The sequence below is a fragment of the Dasypus novemcinctus genome, chromosome 11 (genome assembly GCF_030445035.2).
Source record: "Dasypus novemcinctus isolate mDasNov1 chromosome 11, mDasNov1.1.hap2, whole genome shotgun sequence".
Lineage (NCBI taxonomy): Eukaryota > Metazoa > Chordata > Mammalia > Cingulata > Dasypodidae > Dasypus > Dasypus novemcinctus.
This window is the reverse complement of record NC_080683.1, coordinates 87,592,831-87,614,464: the sequence shown is the minus strand read 5'-3', so window position 1 is coordinate 87,614,464 and position 21,634 is coordinate 87,592,831. Positions and strand designations below refer to the sequence as shown.

At 34.9% G+C, this 21,634-nt stretch overlaps 1 protein-coding gene across 4 annotated transcripts in view; it reads left to right on the top strand.

The window, feature by feature from the left end:
• REV3L (REV3 like, DNA directed polymerase zeta catalytic subunit) overlaps window positions 1-21,634 on the top strand; it is a 254,937-nt gene that overhangs the window by 99,773 nt on the left and 133,530 nt on the right. For all 4 annotated transcript variants that reach the window (XR_009188015.2, XM_058307291.2, XM_058307290.2 and 1 more), the window contains 7 exons: window positions 555-654; window positions 7,209-7,303; window positions 8,373-8,477; window positions 9,577-9,661; window positions 9,749-9,897; window positions 17,014-17,133; window positions 18,675-18,912. Coding sequence is in view for 3 of the 4 variants with exons in the window: in XM_058307291.2 (XP_058163274.1) it covers window positions 555-654; window positions 7,209-7,303; window positions 8,373-8,477; window positions 9,577-9,661; window positions 9,749-9,897; window positions 17,014-17,133; window positions 18,675-18,912 (892 nt within the window). In the remaining variant the exon portion in view is untranslated. The remainder of the gene's footprint in view (window positions 1-554; window positions 655-7,208; window positions 7,304-8,372; window positions 8,478-9,576; window positions 9,662-9,748; window positions 9,898-17,013; window positions 17,134-18,674; window positions 18,913-21,634) is intronic.

Genomic DNA, 21,634 nt, shown 5'->3' with positions numbered 1-21,634 from the left:
GTGTGATCTTCTATATCTATTTCTCTTTTTATCTTCTCATCTTTCTCCTCTAGGATTCATCAGGATTTGATCCTGGGGACCTCTGATGTGGAGAGAGGTTCCCTGTTAATTACACCACCTCAGTTCCTTGTCTCTGTTGCACTTCACCTTGACTCTTCCCTTTGTCTCTCTTTTGTTGTATCGTCTTGCTGCGCGACTCACTTGCGTGGGCACTGGCTCACCACATGGCACTCAAGCAGGCACTTGGCTCACTGCGCGGGCATACTTTCTCTTCTTTTTCACCAGGAGGCCCCAGGGATGGAAACTGGGTCCTTCCATATGGTAGGTGGAGGCCTTATCACTTGAGCCACATCCACTTCCCTCACACATATCCATTTATTGGAAATACTTTTTACCCCTTTTAGTTTAGAACCCTTACTCTCAACTATGTGTTTATGTATACTTATGAATATTTAGAACAAAATTTTAGGAACTAGTCGCATAGGCTGTATATATTAAAGAGTAATTGTATGCAAATGAAAATAATTTATTTCCTTCTACTTTTCTGTTCCTAGGTGATACATTGTGTGCAACTGGATTCTGTAAGGATCGGTTACCAGGAAATTCCCTTAGTGGTGGTACTTTATTTCGGTGGGAAGAAGATGAAATACCAAGGTTAGTTAATGTTGTATAGAGAAAGAAAGCCTTATTTATATATGACCTTATGGTCCATGGTTACCATAATTTCATTTTTTAAAAAAAAAGAGTTATTTTGTTTACTTATTTACACACACACACACACCCCAGCTGTTTGCCCTTGCTCTGTCTGTTCATCCTCCTTGTTTCTTTTAGGAGGCGTCAGAACCAAACCTGGGACCTCTGATGTAGGAGGGAGGTGCCTAATCACTTGAGCCACTTCTGTTCCCTGCTTTGTTGTGTCTCTCATTATGTTTTTTTCTCCTTGTATCTCTTGTGGCATTATCTTGTTGTGTCAGCTCACTGCTCCTGCCTGTCACTTAAGCTCACTATCTTGGTCATCCTTTCTAGGAGGCACCAGGAACTGAATCTGGGACCTCCAACATGGGAGAGAGGCGCCTGATCGCTTGAGTCACTTCTGTTCCCTGTTTTGTTGTGTCTCTCATGCTTTTCTTCTTGTGTCTCTTGGTGCATCATCTTATAGCATCAGCTTGCTGTGCCTGCCTGTCACACCAGCTCACTGTCTTCTTTTAGGAGGAACTGGGCACCAAACAGGGACCTCCTGTGTGGTAGGTGGGGGCTCAATTGCTTGAGCCACATCTGCTTCTGCATAATTTAATTTTAATCTTTTATTATATATTGGGTTTTTCTAATCCGTACATTTATTCAAAACACAAATCTCAACATTATGTTACATTGAATGGTGGATTTGAAAAGCAGATCATGAAACTACTCAATTTTCTACTCAATTTGTATATACCCTCTAATTAATGAAAGGAATCTGGGGGTAGACTTTATAGGTCCTACTAGCATCCATTTTTCATCATGCATTCTAAATTGATATCCTGTGTCAAGTAAAAATCACATTTAGAAGTAAAACAGCAATTTAAAACTGATGTTGCAAATATTTTTAATAAAAAATTGTCCCTCAAATTTCTAAATATTGAGTATTTACAGAAAAAAAAATAGGTTGGCATGATGTCTTAGTTTGCCAGAGCTGCTACAACATATACCACAAGTGGGTTGGCTTAAACAATAAGCATTTATTATTTCACAATTTTGAAAGCTAGAAGTTCAAAATCAAGATGTTGGCAAGGCCATGCTTTCTGCAGGAGTCAGTAGTGTTCTGGTGATAGCAGTCCGCTGTCACATGGTAATCTCTCTCTCTCTCACTTCTTTTAACTTCTGACTTCTACTGACTAACTGCATCTAAATTTCCTCTGTAAGGCCTCCTGTTTTAAGGATTAGGACCCAGTATAATTCAAGTTGGCCACAATTTAACTAATAATATCTTCAAAAGAGCCTGTTTCCAAATGGGTTCACACCCACAGGAACACAGATTAAGATCTGAGCATGTCTTTTGTAGGGTACATAATTCAATCCCCACATATGTTATGGATATGAATAATATGATTGGTAATTTCTTTTAACTATTTCATTACTGATTCGAATTTTTCCCTAGGTAATATATATTCCACATTCTTAGGTTTCCTTAGTATAAATCAGATATGTAATCAGTACCTGCCCAAATTATCTATTAATAGCTTTTCTACATAGAACTAAGATTTCTGTTTTATACCACAAACTTTTTTCTTGATCCTGTTGTTGATCAGTTGGATATGGGCAGGATAGTTATGGTTTTCCTCTTTTCACTACACATAAGTTACCTGATGATTTTTTTTTAGGAGGTACCAGCAATTGAACTCAGGACCTCGTACATGGGAAACAGATGCTCAATCACTGGGCTATATTCGCTCCCCAATGAGAGTTGGTTTTTTCATTTGTTTGTTCATTTTTAGGAGGTACTGGAGATCAAACCCAAGACCTTGTATGTGGGAGGCAGGCGTTCAACCACTTGAACTACATTTGTTCCCTACCTGATGCTTTTTCAGTAGATATCTTTTATGAAGAGTGAAAAGTAGAAAAGCTTATTAGTTAAATATATTTTTTATTTCATAAGAAAATGTGAATTAATTAATTGAAGATAAATTCAAATTTAAAATATTTGTTTGGAATTTAATTTATATACTCTAAGATCTTAATATATACTTAACAAAATCTCCATATTTTAGAAAACTTGGAGCTTGTTAATCCCTAAAAATTAAGGAAGAACCACATTAAGTATTGATGGAAATAAACATTGTTTTACGATTGGGATATTATGCCAGAATGAGACTTTGAAGACTTTAGAATAATATAGATGGCCTGTTACTTACCTTACCTTGAGGTTCTACTTGTTAACAATAGGTGTCAGGACTTCTTGATTGTTACACACACACACCACCACCCCCCACCCCCCGCCAGGTAATTCTTAGTTTCTTCTCAGATGCCATGAAGTTTGTTTATAATCATGTTCAAATGGTATGAAGTTTAGAGGGAATATTATCAACCTGACGCAAGTACTTTTACCTACTCACTGGCTTCCCTAGTTTTCGAAGTTCTACATTTAGTAACTTAGGTTTTTTTTTTAGTTTTTTAGTTTTTTCATGATTAATGGAAATCAAAGCTTGTTTATAGTTTGAAGACTTTTTGTAGGAAACTTCTTTCTCATTATGTCATAAGACTATGGTAACGTTTCATAGTTTAGGAGTAAATTTGGGAAATCCTGTGTATTATAATGAGAAATTTGGATTTTAGAATGTTTTTAAGGAGCCCATTTTTTTTTTACTTTGAAGGGTTGTACAACTTATAAATACAGATACAAGTGGGAAAACTAGTAAAATTAGACAAGTTATTCAGAATTAGAATTTATAATATAGTCATTTTTTTAATATATTTTTTACTTATTTTTGAGAGATATATAGAGCACACAAAACATTTTTGTTATAAAAATATTTTGGCTCAGATTCTCCCATATTTTTATGTTTTTGTCATGCTTGTTTTAAATTAAATGCATGAAAATCCACCATTTCCTCAAGTACAAATAATAGATCATGTAAAAAAATTTTGCCATAAATCTGTGCTCTCTTAGATTTTGTTACTGTCATTTCTTTGCCCAGCATTGGCACCTTCTTTTTGAATGCATTTTTTAATCAAGAAGTGTTTTATATCCTCTCACAAGCGTTATTATAAGGCCCATAACACATAGAAAGCAACAAATTTATAAAGAGGTGGGGGTACTGAATTAACAGCTCCACTAACCCTACTTGCTAGCTCAATGTAAATTACCACTTCATTGTCACTCTCAATGACAATGAACCTTCATTGTCACTTTCAAGAATGTTAAATCTCCAAAACTGAGGGTCTATTGCAGTAATCTTTACCCTAGCTTCCCGTTAGAATCATCTGGAGAGATTTTTAAAATTACATATATCTGAGATCCATCCTCAGTAATTCTAATTAGTAAACTCGTGTTAAGCTATGAACAGAAAGAAATACTCAAGGCACAATTGTCTAATTACCGTTGTAGTCTTTATCTACCTTTCATGACTAAAGTGAATGTTCTATATGTATTTGCTGACTAACTTTTTGCTCACACTTTTTCTACCTACTGGAAACAAACTTTTAATTTTGAAAACTGTTTCCTTTTCCTGGGAACATCTCTTGTTCTGAATGTCTGAAGTAGTTTTGTAATAGGAGCAAGAAATAGTTGTAAATTTCTACTGTGAGATCACTTTTTAAAAAAAATATTGTTTGCTAGTGTTTCCTCCTTTGTTGCAAATGTGCTACTTCTGGAAAATTCATCCTTGACATTTACAATAAAGTTCTCTCATATTCCAGAACTCTTTAGTATAAGAAAGAGAAAACTGTTGACTATAAACTGTTTTATCTGGTACTTCAGATACAGGGCAAAAATGATTTTATTAAATTATATGAAAGAAGAAGACAATCTACATTGATAATTATTTTTTCTAAAGGTGAAAGGGCTAGATTGTGATGGATTGACTAATACTTCCCTTCTCTATCAATGATAAAAAGGTGTGTAGATAGAACCATCCCAAGAGTCTATCAACTGATAAATGACTAAACAAAATGTGGTTGTATATATATACACACACACACATTGGAATACCATTCAGCTACAAGAAGGAATGAAATAGGGATGTATATGAAATATGGATGAACCTTGAGGATATTATGTTGAGTGAAATAAGCCAAATGCAAAAGGACAAACATTGTATGGTTTCACTAATATGAACTAAATATGATGAGTTTAACTCTAGAGTATAGGTTACTACGAAATAGAATATGGGTTGAGAATGGGAGCTGATGCTCAGTGTATATAGAATTTTTAATAAGATTTATTGTAAAAGTGTGGAAGTGAATGGAGTTAATGGTAACATAGTGAGTACAGCTAACCCTACTGATTTATAAATGTGATTGTGGCTGAAAGGGATAGTCCATGGACATAAATGTCAATTGATAGGAACCTAGAGAATAATCTAGGGTATATGTAACATCGTGATTTGGGTAGTGGATGAAGATTGTGGTTAATAGTATAAATAAGAGAATGTTAAGTATATTTTTATGTTTTGATTTTACGAAGTTTTCTTTTTACAGTGTGTTAAGTATATGGTGATACACAGGAAAATTACAACTGATGTAACTTATGGATGATAATTAACAGTAATATTGTGATATTTTTGCAGCCCTGGCAAAGAAGATATATCAATTCTAAGAAACAACTACAGGGGGATATAAAAGGGTATGGAAATTTTTCCTTTTGTAGTAGTGAAAGCATTCTAAAGATGACGGAGGTGATGACAGCACAACTCTAATGAAAATGAGAGCCACTGAGTGTACACTTTGAATGGATTGTACAAAGCATGGGACTGTATAATACAGGGAATCTGTGGTAGAAGGTGGACTGTGGCTAACAGGACAAATACGAGAACTTTATCTCATGAACTATAATAAAACTATAATACTAATATGGTGTTAATAATAGGGTGGGTTGGGAGGAAAATATACCAAATATAAGGTATGGGCTATAGTTAACAGTAATATTTTGAAGATGCTCTTCATAGTTAGTAACAGGAGTTTCACAACAATGCAAGGTGGTGGTGGTGGGGTGACATATGGAAGCCCTATACAATGATATGCATGTTTTTTTTCTAAGTTCACAATTTTTCTACACAGTTAATTGTTCATGTTTGTTCGTGTGTGAATAAATTTTTGTAAGATATATGTGTATATGTACTTGAATTGTAAAAATTCAATGGTTCAACAAAATTTATGATGTTCCATCAACCGTTTCCTTAGGGATACATAATGGAAAATGAGGTTTTGCTAATATATTTCTCTTAAAATAATAAAAAATTTTGAATCAAAATATTCATAAAATCTATCACTTTCAAGTAAAACCATTGATCTCTTCTTTTTACCTGGTGTCCATTTGTTAGAAGGATCTAGATTTTGGAGCTATGCTAGATATTGTGTCTATTCATTCTATCAAACAGGGACAGTTCTGTCACTTCTTAATCTTTTTTGTAGCACTGTTGAAAAACAAAAATGCTTTTAATTCAGAGTGCATTAATGGTGAATAACCCTCTATAGTTCTCATAAAATCACCAGTTTTGCTAACCATGATCCCATTGTTAAGCATTCATGTAGTTTGTCAATTCTATAGTTATGGAGGATTTTTAGACATTCCCCATCTTAGCAGTAGTTTTTGTTTTGTTTTTTTAAGATTTATTTTACTTATTTCTCTCCTGTTCCCCTCCATTGTCTTCTGTGTCCCTTCGCTGTGTGTTCTTCTGAGTCCGCTTAGGTTATCCAGCAGCACTGGGAAACTGCATCTCTTTTTTGTTGCGTCATCTTGCTGTGTCAGCTCTATGTGTGCGGTGCCACTCCTGGGCTGGCTGCCCTTTTTTTATGCAGGGCGGCTCTCCTTGCAGGGTACACTCCTTGCACGTGGGGTACCCCTGCACGGGGATACCCCTGCATGGCATGGCACTCCTTGCACGTGGCAGCAGCACTGCGCATGAGCCAGCTCACCACACGGGTCAGGAGGCCCCGGGGATTGAACCCTGGACTTCCTATGTGGTAGGCAGATGCTCTATCAGTTGAGCCATGTCCACTTCCCAGCAGTAGTTGAGGTCAGAGAGAAAATAGCGTTTGTTCACTTTTCAGTATGTTCACCTTGCCTTGCCTCTTAGTACATATTTTCTCCTCATTTTTTTTGAGCCACCTGTAATTATTGAGAATACCTCTGGATAACTATATATGTATATGGTTCTTGATACATGCCTCTTTTGTCCCTCTATTATATATCTCATTCTGCCCTGGATATGATTGTCTTATTCAAAATATTGTATATTGTATAAAATATAATAAACTAATAATATATGTAGAATATACTGCAAAAGAATTTCAATAGGGGTGTCAATACAATAGGTTTTATATTTTTCTTTCCATTTTTCATTTCTTTGTAAGTAGGTACACAATATCAATTGTCATGAATAATGGTGAATTAATTTAATGTAATCTATGTCATAGTGATTTTCAGGTTACCACCTAAACATGAAATACTGTATAAGTAAGAAAAATCTTCACAAAATTTGCTCAAAATTTTTAAAATGTGTTTTTTATAGCTCTTTAATACTGGAAGGTGTTGAACCACAGAGTACCTGTGAATTAGAAGTGGATGCTGTAGCTGCTGATATCTTAAATCGGTTGGACATTGAAGGTATATACACACTTGTTTTTAATATGTCTTTTTTTTTTAAATTAATGGCCAAAGTAGAGTGGAAAAATAGGGAAGAAAACATTACTAAGGAAATAAGATGTTGTAGAAGGATTTAACAATTTAACATTTTATGTTAAATTTAACAAAATGTTAAAAGGATTTTCTGCTGTACCTCTAGTGCAATAGTCATTAACTTTTCATTTACTTATTCATTTATATGAGTTTGTTTGCATAGATATGAACCTAAAGCAAATGTGACAATAAAATTAGCCAGTATAATAGAATTTAATATACTCTGCCTTTTCATTCTTTTATTCCCAGATTATATACTAAGGTGTGGGCTCTTAGATCTATTGGCTGTCTTTATTTATTTATTTTTGTCTTTATTTTTTTAATGTTACGTTAAAAAAATATGAGGTACCCGTATACCCCCCACCCCCCTCACCTCACTCCTCCCCCCATAACAACAACCTCCTTCATCATCATGAGACATTCATTACACTTGGTGAATACATCTCTGAGCACCGCTGTACCTCATGGTCAATGGTCAACACCATAGCCCACTCTCCCACAGTCCACCCAGTGGGCCATGGGAGGACATAAAATGTCTGGTAACTGTCTCTGCAGCACCACCCAGGACAACTCCAACCCCCAAAAATGCCCCCACATCACATCTCTTCCTCCCACTTCCTACCCCCCAGCAGCTACCATGGCCACGTTCTCCATACCATTGCCACATTTTCTTTGATTACTAATCACATTAGTTCATGAATGGAATATCAGTAAGTCCACTCTAATTCATACTGTATTCCTCCATCCTGTGGACCTTAGAATGGTGGTTGTTTGACTTTACTTGCTGGGTTTTGGGGGGCCAATAGAGAGAAAACCGTAAAAGGAGTAACAAAGAAGTATAGATTGGGACAGTTTCTAAGTCTGTTGTATTTCACAATGTAGGCAATTATTTTTCTTAAAAGGCAATATTTATTAAAGAAAAGCTTGGGATTACTCTTTTGAGGAAGTATTTTTTCAATTTCTTCCTTGTAATATTGAACTATTGTTCTGATTACAGCTCAGATTGGGGGAAACCCTGGTCTTCAGGCCATCTGGGAAGACGAAAAGCAGCGACGAAGAAACAAAAATGAAACATCTCAAATAAGCCAACCTGAATCACAAGGTATAAACCTGATAATATTCTGATGATCTTTTAAAACCAAATATTTTAATGTTAATATTTAAGCCAGTGAGTTTTTACCTTATTGTACTTTTCAAATTATTTTTAAATTTTCTCTTTATTTTTTCCTATCCTCATTGCCCTACAACCAGTAGTTCTTTACTTTTATGGCTATTTCCAAAGTATCACCCATTACTTTTCTCTTCCCATAATAAAATGACATTTTCAGTGTCCTTGGTTTTCACTATACTCTACCTTGTTCCCTTGCCCGTCCTTTTTGCTCCTTTTTCATCCTCTAGTATTTTCCAGTCTACTGTATTTCCAGATGAGCTAGAGAAAACTCACAGAAGATCATGAATCCCAGCTTAGAAATATTCTGTTTAGTTCATTAAGCTCTGAAAAGGTAACCCATGAAATACTGATCCCAAAGTATGTTCTGGGTATGTTGTATAAACTCTCACTTTAATCATCATATATACCTCTGAAGAAAATATTCATTTTATTTATTATTAAACCCTGCTACATTTAGAAAAAATTTGAGGAGTCTTAAATAAATACCATGGATAAACAAAATTTAAAAAAAAATAAGAGTAAAATAATAAAAGACAATTATATAGGCAGTAAGCCTATATTGAGTCCAATTTAAAATTTTTATTTTTATTGTAATATTGTAAGCACTAAAAATGCTTTGATAAATTCCAGTGCCTTTTATGCATTTGTGAATAAAAATACTATATTTCATAAGGGGGGAAAGTTCTAGGTTAAGGGTATATGATACATTTGTAAGTAGAGAATAATGCTTTTCTGCTTTAGATTTAGGTAATATTTGTAGAACTTAATCTTTTACTGACTTTTTAAATTTAATTTAATTTATTCATTTTTTAAAAAATATTACATTCTTACTGAGTTTAAGTGCTTAATTTTACAACTTTAATAATAACCATTTCTCTTTTGTTTGATATGATAATAGAACTATATTTAGGTGTTATTGTCAGAAAAAGATAGGAAATTGCTAACATTTTTAAAGCTATTTTAGAAGAAAGGAAAATAGTTCATTCATTTGCTATCTACATTTTTTTTAATGCACTTTTAAAATTCAAAGATCGCAGGTTTGTGCCAGCAACAGAGAGTGAAAAAAACTTTCAGAAGAGACTTCAGGAAATTCTCAAGCAGAATGATTTCTCTGTGTAAGTGATTATTTATTATAGATCTCAGAACTAAATTTATTGTTTCAGTATCTGGTTTGTTATAAAGGATATGCTTTAATTAAGCAGAACATTATCAGGATCTGTGGACTATAGCGAAGAATCCCAGGAGTTCTCAGCTGAGTTAACATTGCATTCTGAGGTTCTGTCTCCTGAAATACTTCACTGTACACCAGCCAATATGATAGACGTCCACAAAGACACAGAGCTGAGCAAAGGTGAGAATTTTTTTCAAGTATACAGAAAATGCCTTAACAGACATCTGTATGTATCCAGTACTGAGATACTGATATTTGGTTGAGTTTGCTAGAGTTTTTTTTTCTTTTTTCCTAAGAAATTAACATTATGGTTATACCAGAAATCCTCCCTCTCCCATTCCTTTTCAATTTGTACATTTTTAGAGATAAGCTCTGTCCTGAAATTGGTATAAACTGTTCCCATATATGATTTTATAGTTTCTAATACATGTATGTCCATAATATATACTATTGCTTTAGGTTTTACATTTTATATAAATAGCATAGAATTATGTAACTTGCTTTTTTCATTCACATTTTTTAACAACTTTATTGAGGTATAATTTACATAATGTAAAAACTCATTTTAAGTGATGCAATTTAATGGTTTATAGCAAATTTACAGAGTTGTATAAACATCTTTACAGTCCAATTTTAGGATGTTTCCATCACTCCAAAAAGATCTCTCCTGCCCATTTGTAATCATGTCTCTTTTCACCTCCAACCCCAAATAACCACTAATCCACTTTCTTGTCCCTAGATATGCCTTTTCTGGACATAGCATATAAATGAAGTCATACAATATTTGTCTTTTGTGTGTGGCTTCTTTTGTTTGACATAATGTTTTAAAGGTTCATCTGTGTTGTAGCCTGTATCACTATTTTGTTCCTTTTACTGCTAAATATTATTCCATTGTGTAGGAATACTACATTTTGTTAATCTTTTACCAGTTGATTGACACTTGGGTTATTTCCACTTTGGGGCTGCTATGAACATTTGTGTACAAGTATTTGCCTGGATGTATGTTTCATTTTCACGAGTAGATACCAAGAAGTGCAATTGCTGGGTCATGTGTTAAATTTGTGCTAAACTTTTAATAAACTGCTAACTTATTTAAATTCCTGTCAGCAATGTGTGAAAGTTCCAGTGACACCATATGTTCACCAATACTTATCTTTTTAAATTATAGATATCCTAGTGGGTATGAAGTGATATCTCATTGTGGTTTTAACTTCATTTCCCTAGTAACTAATGACATAGAGCATCTTTTTATGTCAATATAATTTTGAAATGTACCCCTGTTCACACATATAGCTCTGTGTCATTCATTTTAACTGTTTGCGTTCCACTTTGAGACTGAACAACACTTCATCTGTTTCTCTACAATCTTATGTGGTTTTCACTTTTGCATTGTTAGGAAGTCTATATCTGTCTTCTTGTGGCTATGTGCAAGAGTTCAAGAAAATGGAAGTGTAATTTCTATCTTGTATATGCATTCTGTTCTACTAGGAGATCACAAGTGCTAACAGTGTTTCTTAGTTTATATGTAATTGGTAAATAAGAGAATAATCAAAGTTTTACTTAGAACTCTCATTGCTTCTTATGCAGTGTTTCTAGGGGAGGGGCAGTAGAATTACAGCCTTCAGCAGAAAAAGGGAAAGCCTTCTTTTTCAACTGTTGAACTGGCAGCAGGGTTCTTTTGGTTGTGTTAAATACCTAAAAATAAGTACCTACACCCAGTGCTCCCTTCTTCCCTAAGAATTGAACCCCAAAAATGATAGGTTGCAGCTGTCTTAATAATGGCAACTTGTTGGCTCACAGCTCTACTACCACTTGCTTTGTCTTAGTACCAGCCAACTCCCCTCTAATCAAAGTAAAACCTGCACTTCCATACTACTATTAATATTTTCTGTGCATTTTTAATATCCACTGTAACATCTCTAGCCCCACTGAGCTGGAATAATTTCCTTAGTGTTCTGTTTACAAAATTGCGTAAGCTTTGCCTCAATCCTTTTTCCTACAAGACCTGTTATCTTAGTGCTCCTTTTTTTTTTTTTTTTTTTAATTTGAGGGGTTTTGGTATAAAAATACCATCTTATAGCAGTAATGCCATTATTGTGAAATTGCTCTGTAAAACAATTGTACCTAACTTTACATTCCCATAATGCATTAAAGTTTATAGTTCCCCTTATCCAACAATATTTGATAAGGTCTAATTTTATATTTTTTGCCATTCTCATACTATAAAAATGGTATCTCCTTAGTTTAATTTGAATTTCCTCATTATTAATAGGTTTGAAGCCATTTGGGTTTCTTGACCTCAGAATTGTTTATTCACGTTCTTTGATCATTTTCTATTGGGTCATTAGTCTTTTTCTTATTTGTGAGAGTTCCTTATTCTAAATGTTAAGCCTCTGTCAGTTATGTGAATTGTAAATGTTTTCTCCCAGTTTGGGCTTGTCCTATAGAAGTCTTCAAAAAATTTTTTTAGGGCGGTGAACTTGGCCCAGTGGTTAGGGTGTCTGTCTACCACATGGGAGGTCTGCGGTTCAAATCCCAGGCCTCCTTGACCCGTGTGGAGCTGGCCCATGCGCAGTGCTGATGTGTGCAAGGAGTGCCCCATGCAGGGGTCTCCCCTGCATAGGGGAGCCCCAAGCGCAAGGAGTGCGCCCCATAAGGAGAGCTGCCCAGTGCGAAAGAAAGTGCAGCCTGCCTAAGAATGGCGCCCCACACACGGAGAGCTGACACAACAAGATGACGCAACAAAAAGAAACACAGATTCCCATGCCGCTGACAACAACAGAAGCCGACAAAGAAACAAGATGCAGCAAATAGACACAGAGAACAGACAACCGGGGTGGGGGGTAAGGGGAGAGAAATAAATAAATAAATAAATCTTTTTTTTTTTTTTTCTCCCTTTTTACTTCCCTCCCTCCCTGGCCCCTTTCTCTTTTCTTCCTTCTTATGAGCAAGTGTATATTGCAAGTCTTTAATTTTTATGTCAGATTTATCATCAAGGAAATTTTATCTGTCTTTTGCTTTGTGGCTTGGTTTTGTACCTAGTCCTTTCCTATCCTGTTGTAATGAAAGATTTTTGCTTAAAAATTCATCTGTAAGGCTTATAATCACATAAAATTGATGTTTCACATATAGGTCTTTAATTCATCTGAAATTTTATTTGTTAGATATATAGTAGGTATATAATTTTCCTTTTTATCTATGTATAGTTTTTCCAACATATTTTTTTAAAGTATTTTTCCCCACTCAATTCCCACCTCTGTCTTGTACCCCTGTGTTAATATCATACTACTTTAATTATTGTTGCTTTATAAGTCTTGGTATATGTTGGGGCAGATCTTCCCTTATTCATTTTCAAAATGTACAGTCTATTTTTTTTAATAAAGATTTATTTTTTTAATTAATTTATTCTACTACCACCACTACTCCCCACCGCCTCCCTGTTGTGTGTGCTGCTTGCTCTCTGTGTCTCTTCATTCTGTGCTCTCTATGTTTGCTCACCTTCTTTTTTTAAGAAGCAATGAGAACCGAACCTGGGATCTCCTATGTGATAGGAAGGTACCCAGTAGCTTGAGCCGCCTCCACTCCCTGCTTGTTGTGTCTCTCATTGTGATTTCTTCATCGTGTCATCTCATGTCATCTGGTTGCGTCAGCTCACCATATCAGCTCACTGTCTTGCTCGTCTTCTTTAGGAGGCATTGGGAACAAAACCCAGGAGCTCCATGTGGTAGGCAGGTGCCCAAATGCTTGAGCCATATCTACCTCCCAATTCTTGATCCTTTTACTCTCATGTTAATTTTTTTTTAAGATTTATTTATTTTGTATTTATTTCTCTCCCTCCTCCTCCCCTCCAGTTGTCTGCTCTCTGTGTCCATTCGCTGTGTGTTCTTTTGTGTCTGCTTCTATTCTTGTCAGCGGCATGGGAATCTGTGTCTCTTTTTTTTTTTTTAAGATTTATTTATTTATTTCTCTCCCCTTCCCCCCACCCCAGTTCTCTGGTCTCTGTGTCTATTTGCTGCGTTTTTCTTTGTCCGCTTCTCTTGTTGTCAACGGGACAGGAATCTGTGTTTCTTTTTTTGTTGCAGCATCTTATTGTGTCAGCTCTCGATGTGTGCAGCGCCATTCCTGGGCAGGCTGCACTTTCTTTCCCGCTGGGCGGCTCTCCTTATGGGGTGCAGTCCTTGCACGTGGGGCTCCCTCACACAGGGACACCCCTGCATGGCACGGCACTCCTTGCACGCATCAGCACTGCCGTGGGCCAGCTCCACACAGGTCAAGGAGGCCCGGGGTTTGAACCACGGACCTCCCATGTGATATGCACTCTATCCATTGAGCCAAGTCTACTTCCCTCTTGTTAATTTTAGGAATTAGATTGTTTCATTCTGTGAGATACCCTGTTGGGATTTTATTTGGAAGTCTTTGAATTTATAGACTCATTTGGGAAGTTTTTTAATATATCAAATTGTCTCATTTATGAATATGATATGTTTCTCATTTTATTTAGTAATCTTTTATGCCCTTCAAAAAACTTTTATAATTTCCTTCATAGAATTATTTCATATATTTTGTTAGATATACTTAAGGTACCTTACAGGTGAAATATGTGTTATCTTTCAACAATTACATCTTCTAATTATCTGTTGCTGGTATTTAGGAACTTCATTAACCTTTGTATATCAATATTGTATGCAGCAACTTTTATTAGTGCTGATGGTTTGTATTTTCTCTTCAATTTTCTGTACATTGAATCATCATCTGCACATAACAATTTATTACTTCCTTTCCCATCCTCATACTTCTTTTTTCTTATTGCACTGGCTAGAAATTCTAAGATAATATTAAATAAAAATGTGAATAGTCTTTTTCCTGACTTGATGGAATACTTCTGTATTTCATCATTAAGTATGAAATTTTCTATAGGATATTAGTAGATAGACTTTAATCAGGTTAATACCCCATACACATATTGTTTGCTAAGACATTTCTTTTTTTAATTACGAATGGATATCAAATTTTACTGAAATTTTTTTCCTCAATGTATGGAAGTAATCAGTTTTTCTTTCTTACTCTGTTGATATGGAAGGTTATATTAAAAGAATTTTTTTTTCCTAATGTTAACCTGAAATCAACCCTTCCTGGTCACAGTGGCTTTTTTTTTTTTTAAGCATTGCTGTATATACTTTCTAGTATTTTGTTGAGAATTTCTATATTAAACAAATTCTAATATTTAAATTCTAAGCATGCTTTGCCCTGTTAAATGAGTTATGGAGCTTTCCCTCTGCACAAATTTTTATTAGATAGAAATAGTCTCTTAAAGTTTTGATAGATTGCATCTGTAAAACCATTCATACTTTAATATAGTTTTTTGTGGGTGAAACTGTATTTGTGGCAGGGATGGGGTCTATTCAAGTTTTCTATTTCTGCTTGAGTCAACTTTTGTCATTTTTTTCTAAGAATTATATATATATGTATATATATATATATTTTTTATTTTCCCAGTATTTTGGATAAAGTTGTTCGTAGGTTTTTTTTTTAACAAATTTTATTGATACATATTAATAAAGCATAAATCCATCTAAAGTGTACAATCAGTGGTATCTTTGTCATTCCCCTTTTCCTCCTAATATAATTCATTTCTTCTCTGTATTGTTTTGATCATTTTTGCCAGTGTTGTCTATTTTTTTTTTATTATTTTTCAGAACCAACTGCATTTACTGATCCTCTCAATTGTTTTTTGTTTGGGAATAAGCTGTTTTTCAGGGTTTTGTTTTGATTTTTTTTTTTTTAAGATTTATGTATTTCTTCCCCCCACCCACCTTGCCCATTGTTTCCACTCACTGTCTGCTCTCTGTGCCTGTTCGTTGTGTGCTCTCTGTGTCTGCTCATCATCTTTTTTAGGAGGCATATGGGAGGAGGTACCCAGTCGCTTGAGCCACCTCTGCTCCCTGTTTGTTGTGCTTTTCATTATGTTTCCTTGTTGTATCATATTGTTGTGTCAGCTCACTGTCTTGCTCGTCTTCTTTAGGAGGCACGGGGAACCAAACCTGGGACCTCCCATGTGGTAGGCTGCGGCCCAAGTGCTTGAGCCACATCCTCTTCCCTATTTTGTTTTTATTAAACACTTAATTAGCTCAACTATGTCCTTGGTTGTGTAAAGTAATTTATTCCTGAAAGTTTTGTTGTCTTTTAAAAACTGTTGAAACCACTTCGTTTTAAATGTTTGAGTACCTGAAACAAGAAAATAAAACTGTTTTCCAATTAACTCTTATAACTATCTGCTATTATTTGCTTTAAAGTCTTTTCTTTTCCATACTACTATGTGCTTGCTTTTTTTTTTTAAATTTCTTTCTCTCACCCCCCCTCCCCCCAGTTGTCTGCTCTCTGTGTCCATTCACTGTGTGTTCTTCTGTGACCACTTCTATCTTTATCAGCGGCACCGGGGATCCGTGTTTCTTTTTGTTGTGTCAGCTCTCCATGTGTGTGGCGCCATTCCTGGGCAGGCTACACTTTCTTTCACGCTGGGTGGCTCTCCTTACGGGGCGCACTCCTTGCATGTGGGGCTCCCCTACACGGAGGACACCCCTGCATGGCACGGCACTCCGTATGCACATCAGCACTGCACATGGGCCAGCTCCACACAGGTCAAGGAGGCCCGTGGTTTGTACTGTGGACCTCCCAGGTGGTAGGCGGACGCCCTATCCACTGGGCTAAGTCCGCTTCCCACTATGTGCTTTCTGATCTTCGTTGCTCCCTTTGTCTAGGTTATAATATGAGATTAATTTTATCTTTATTTTTCCAAATTATTTAACTACTCTGTTGAGCAGACTTTATATAAAAATCACACTTTGAAAGAGTAGTATGTTTAGGTCATGAACTGAAAGTATACTAGGTAAAAAATATATCTAAAATGAATTTATTTGTAATTTTTTATCATAAAGAATAATTTCCTTGTTTAAATTTGACAGTTTGTTTTTTTTTGTATATTGTAATATGCAAAGATTTTTATCAGTAATATATTACTCTGTATATACAAACTAAATAGGATTAAAGAGACTAAAGAGATTGTTAATATTTGGTGATTCATAGATTCAGTTTCATTTTATTATTATTCCATGTGACTGATTAGATATTTCTGTAGCTTTTAAGTTTTCTTGAGTTTTTATTTAGTATGTATTACTAAAACATTGACGTTTTCAGTAGGTTTACATTATAATGTCTTCTAATTTACATATAATTTTAAATGATAAATTTTAGATTTAGTCTATTACTTTAATGTTTTTTATGCTTTGTTTTCTTAAGGGCACACTAGACACAAAGTGGAGGAAGCTCTTATAAATGAAGAAGCAATTTTGAATCTCATGGAAAACAGTCAGACTTTCCAGGCTTTGACCCAAAGACTGAGTGAGACACCAATTTTCAGTAAGTAATAATAGTACTATAAGTATTAAGCTTTCAAATTAATACCATTTAGATATTACCTAAGAAGCATGCATGTGTGTGCGACAGGGTAAAGAGGAGGTATTTGTTGACTTAAGGAACTTAATGTTGTATATATATCCATTTTGTTTTCTACAGAGCTTTTTCTAAAAAACAACTAGGAAAGAAATTTTTTTTTTCCATTTTTAACTTCACTTGGGTTGAGGGAAAATCATATTGCTTTAAGGGAAAATACACTTATTTGAATTGAAATTCTCTAGTATCAAGTACATTAATAGATTACCATAATTGGTTCTTTTCTTGGTGACTATCAGAAATTTCCTAAGACAATTCCTTAAAGCCATTACTTAGAGGCTAGAGATAGCAGATGATAGTTATTTTTTACTATCTTTGCTACAGTATTTTTCTTACACCATCATTCCATATGTATTTTCATTAGTCTCATAGGCCATTTACTACATTTCTTTTCAATATGTCTAAGTTACTCATCTTTTTCAGAAATTTATTTAAAATTTTGCTGTATAATATGAGGTAGCATTGAATTTAATACCTCTTGTTTTGTTTGGTATAGTGATTTTATGTTTCTTTCCTTTCGACCTATCTATTTTTTCATTATTGCAGTATTAAATGTGATACAGAACAAATGTCATCTTCAGCCCATATATTGTTTTCTTCGTTATTTGCATTTTCACCTATAAATAGAACATTTCACCTATAAATATAATTGTCCTATAGATTAAGGACAATTATATAATCATATTTCAAGAGCATTTTAAACAGAGGTGGGAACTTTCATTTTTCAGTGAAGGTCACGTGCATGAAAGAAAACATTCAAAGGTCACATTAAAATATTAAATTGAGGTTTATAATCTAAAATGTCCTATTTCTTCATCTTAATAAGTATATATACCAAATTATTTTATATTACACTCTAGTTATAAAAATAGTTAAAAAAGAGGAACCTAGAAAAAGTCAAGGAATTGAAAAAAATAGGAGACAGAAAGTAGGGGCAAATCAGTATTTCATTACATTAGACAAATATATTACATCACCAGCAAATATAATTTTGCCTTGCCCAAACTTGCAAAGATTCAATCTCAATGTTAGTCAAGGATCTGAGAGACAAATATCTATAATTCATTTACTAATACTAATCTTTTTTAAAGTATGGAGCAGGAAAAATAAAACTGCAATTCTAGGTTTAATAAATGGAATATTGCCAAAATGGTGCATATAAGCAAATATTTTCACTTTTTTACTTATGTATGGTAGCATGAAGTCAGTTTCTTTAATGTCAACAAAGAACACCTGAAACTTTAATAAGGACATTAAATCTTTCTTTTGCAGATGTGCAGATATTAACATTTTGATGGGAAAATTACATAGACACTTAAGTCTTTGCACCAACTGTATTTTTTAAGCATGTGCCAACATCTATTATGTTGTTTTAAAATTGATCCTAATTATTGAATTATTTAGAAATTTTAAGTTATTAGTTAGTGATCACTTCACTTGTTTTATAGTGGGCAGTAGTCCTGATGAGGCGTTGATAAATCTTCTTGCTGGTTTGGAAAGTGATGGATACCGAGGAGAAAGAAATAGGATGTCATCACCATGTCATTCCTTTGGAAACTCTAGAAACCCCCATAACAGTGATGATGAAGAAAATGAACCACTGATTGAAAAAGAAGAAATGGAACTTAGTTTGGTAATGTCCCAGAGATGGGACAGCAATATTGAAGAACATTGTGCCAAAAAGAGGTAATATATTAGTTATTTCAGTTACTTTAAGAACGCCTTTTTGTCATTATCACTGTTCTTCTTTAATAGAAATCCTTTCTGTTTCTTATTCATAATATAAAATACCTTATAAACTAAAGTGATTTCTTTTAAATTGCTTATTAATATTGATTCATTTTTCATGTGCAAAACTTCATATAAAAAGTTTTGCTACATTAAAAAAATTAAAACTTTTAGAAGTCATCTCAATATATTCAGGCTTTATATGTGTGGGTGACACATGGAGTGAAATTGAAGTGCCTCTTTATCCTTGAACTTGAAAAAAGAATGCCCTCTGAGAGTTAAACTAGTTCAACATAAGAATGTATAGACAGTCAGCTTGAAAACCAGGAATGGCTTCCAGGTCTGATTAGACTGAAATAATTAAATCTTAAAAAATAAGTAAGAGAATCCCAGATGCAAACTCTAGTATTCTGGGTCATTTCTCAATGTAAATGAATAACATGCTGCTGTGGTTTTCTAAATCAGTCTCTGAGAGCTTGGTTGATTTGAACAGCTATATGCTTTGTATGCAGATAAATTTATACCTCTGAAACTGAAACTCTGAGTATATCTTTTGGTACTTCTCTATGTGTTGGTTTCCTCATGTGTTAAATGAAGATATCAGTGGTGTCTCCTTATAGGCTTATTGTGAAGATTAAATGAGAGAATGCACATAAGATGCTTAGTGTGAATCTGGCATAGTGAAGGTTCAGGAAATGGTGTCTGCTCTCATTACTGTAGGGTTGTAAGACAAGAGAAATGCTTGAAATATTTATAGCAATCATCATAATTATCACCCCTGTTATATGAGAGAAGAGCTCAAAGCCATGAAACCAGTTATATATTGAATCACAGTATCCCAGATTTTTAAAAAACATAACAGAGGCCTAAACTAGGATATTAGCTGTAGGAGAAAGAGGAACGCAGGAGGGAGTGGTGTAGGAATAGTAGTTGAAGGTATGGAGAAGAAAAGGATAGAACAGAGGCAATGGCTCTGGAGACAGGTGATTGATAGGGTTTAACAATGAACAGATAGGACTGTAAAGGGACAGACAAGTCAAATATGACACTGAAGTTGCAATTTCCAGAAGTTGGGAGGAAGAAACAGAAATAGAAGTAAAGATCATAACAGAAATAAAAGATCAGAGAAATGGATGTGGCTCAACCAACTAGGCTCCCATCTACCATATAGGAGGTCCAGAGTTCGATGCCCAGGGCCTCCTGGTAAGGGTAAGCTGGCCCACACAGCGAGCTGGCCCACGTGGAGTGCTGGCTCATGCAGGAATGCCACCCCGCATAGGAGTGCTGCCTTGCGTGAGAATGCCACCCAGTGTGGGAAAGCCGCCATGCAGGAGTGCTAGCCAACATGGAGAGCTGGTGCAGCTCCAGGAAGTGATCTGGGATCTTCCAGAGTGGTAGAGAAGCAATTACTCTCTTGTGTCACCTCCACTCCCTGTTCTGCTATGTCTTTTTATTTTCTCTCCTCTGTGTCTCTTGTTGCGTCATCTTGCTGCATGATTGTTGTAATAATTTGGATTGCATCTTCGCTATTTTAACAAACTTTGTTGACTGTATCTGATATTTCTATTTAATTTATCTTGTGGCATTTTGCTCTTTCTTATTTCCATTTGTTTTTCTCTCTTCATTTTTCTTTCATTACTTTATTTTGATTTTGTTCCTTTGGTTCTTCAGTGTATCGTTAACATTTCTTCTACAGTCTCTCAGATTACACCTTATTTAGCTATTTCTATACTTTTAAACCTGTATTAAGTAGATAAACATTCACATATATAAGATTCTTATGAACTCTCTATTTGTCACCAATGGTGTCAACCTTTTAAAAAATAATAGGCATGGTTTATCCCATAATTAATTAATGCTTATGTATTTATTGACTGGAATAATTCTGTGAAAACCATATGTTGAATCTTGGGAAAACAAACCTAAACACTTTTTATAAAAGTACATTAGGGAAGTGACTGTGGCTCAATCAGTTGGGCTCCTATCTACCATATGGGAGGCCCTGGGTTCATCTCCTGGGGCATCCTTGTGAAGGCAGGCTCACCTGCATGTTGCAGAGAGCTGCCCAGCCTGCAGACTCTGTGGAGATCCGACCCAGCAAGGTGATGCAACAAAAAAGGGAGACAAGCAAAAACACGGAAGAGCACACAGTGAATGATCACAGAGAACAGATACCAAGCAAGCCACAAGGGGGGAGAGGAAGTAAAAATAAAATAAATAAATACAGACACAGAAGAACGCACAGCGAATGGACACAGAGAACAGACAACATTCAAAAACCCACAAGATGGGAGATTTTAACAAAAAGTACCTTAGCTTCTTGGCCATTTGGCTAAGGTCAAGTGTAAAAGTATATATTAGTGAGAAATTGAACATAAAAGTATAGTATCCAGAAAAGGAGCTAGTTAATAGTTCTCTGTATGTTATATTCTCTGGATTTTGTATTCTCTGGGTGTTATATTCTGCCCTGAGTACCATATTTTAAGCATATTGAAAAAGGAAAGAAGAGGAAGAAAACTAGCAGGGTCTTTCACTTTTGAAGAACAGTTGAAAGAATAGAGATTGTTTGGTTTAATTAAAGAAGTATTCTGGAACAAATTATAAATATTTTAAAGTTATCCTGTGGAAAATGGCTTAAACTTGTTCTGTGTGGCTGTAGAGAACAAAAACAGGAATAATG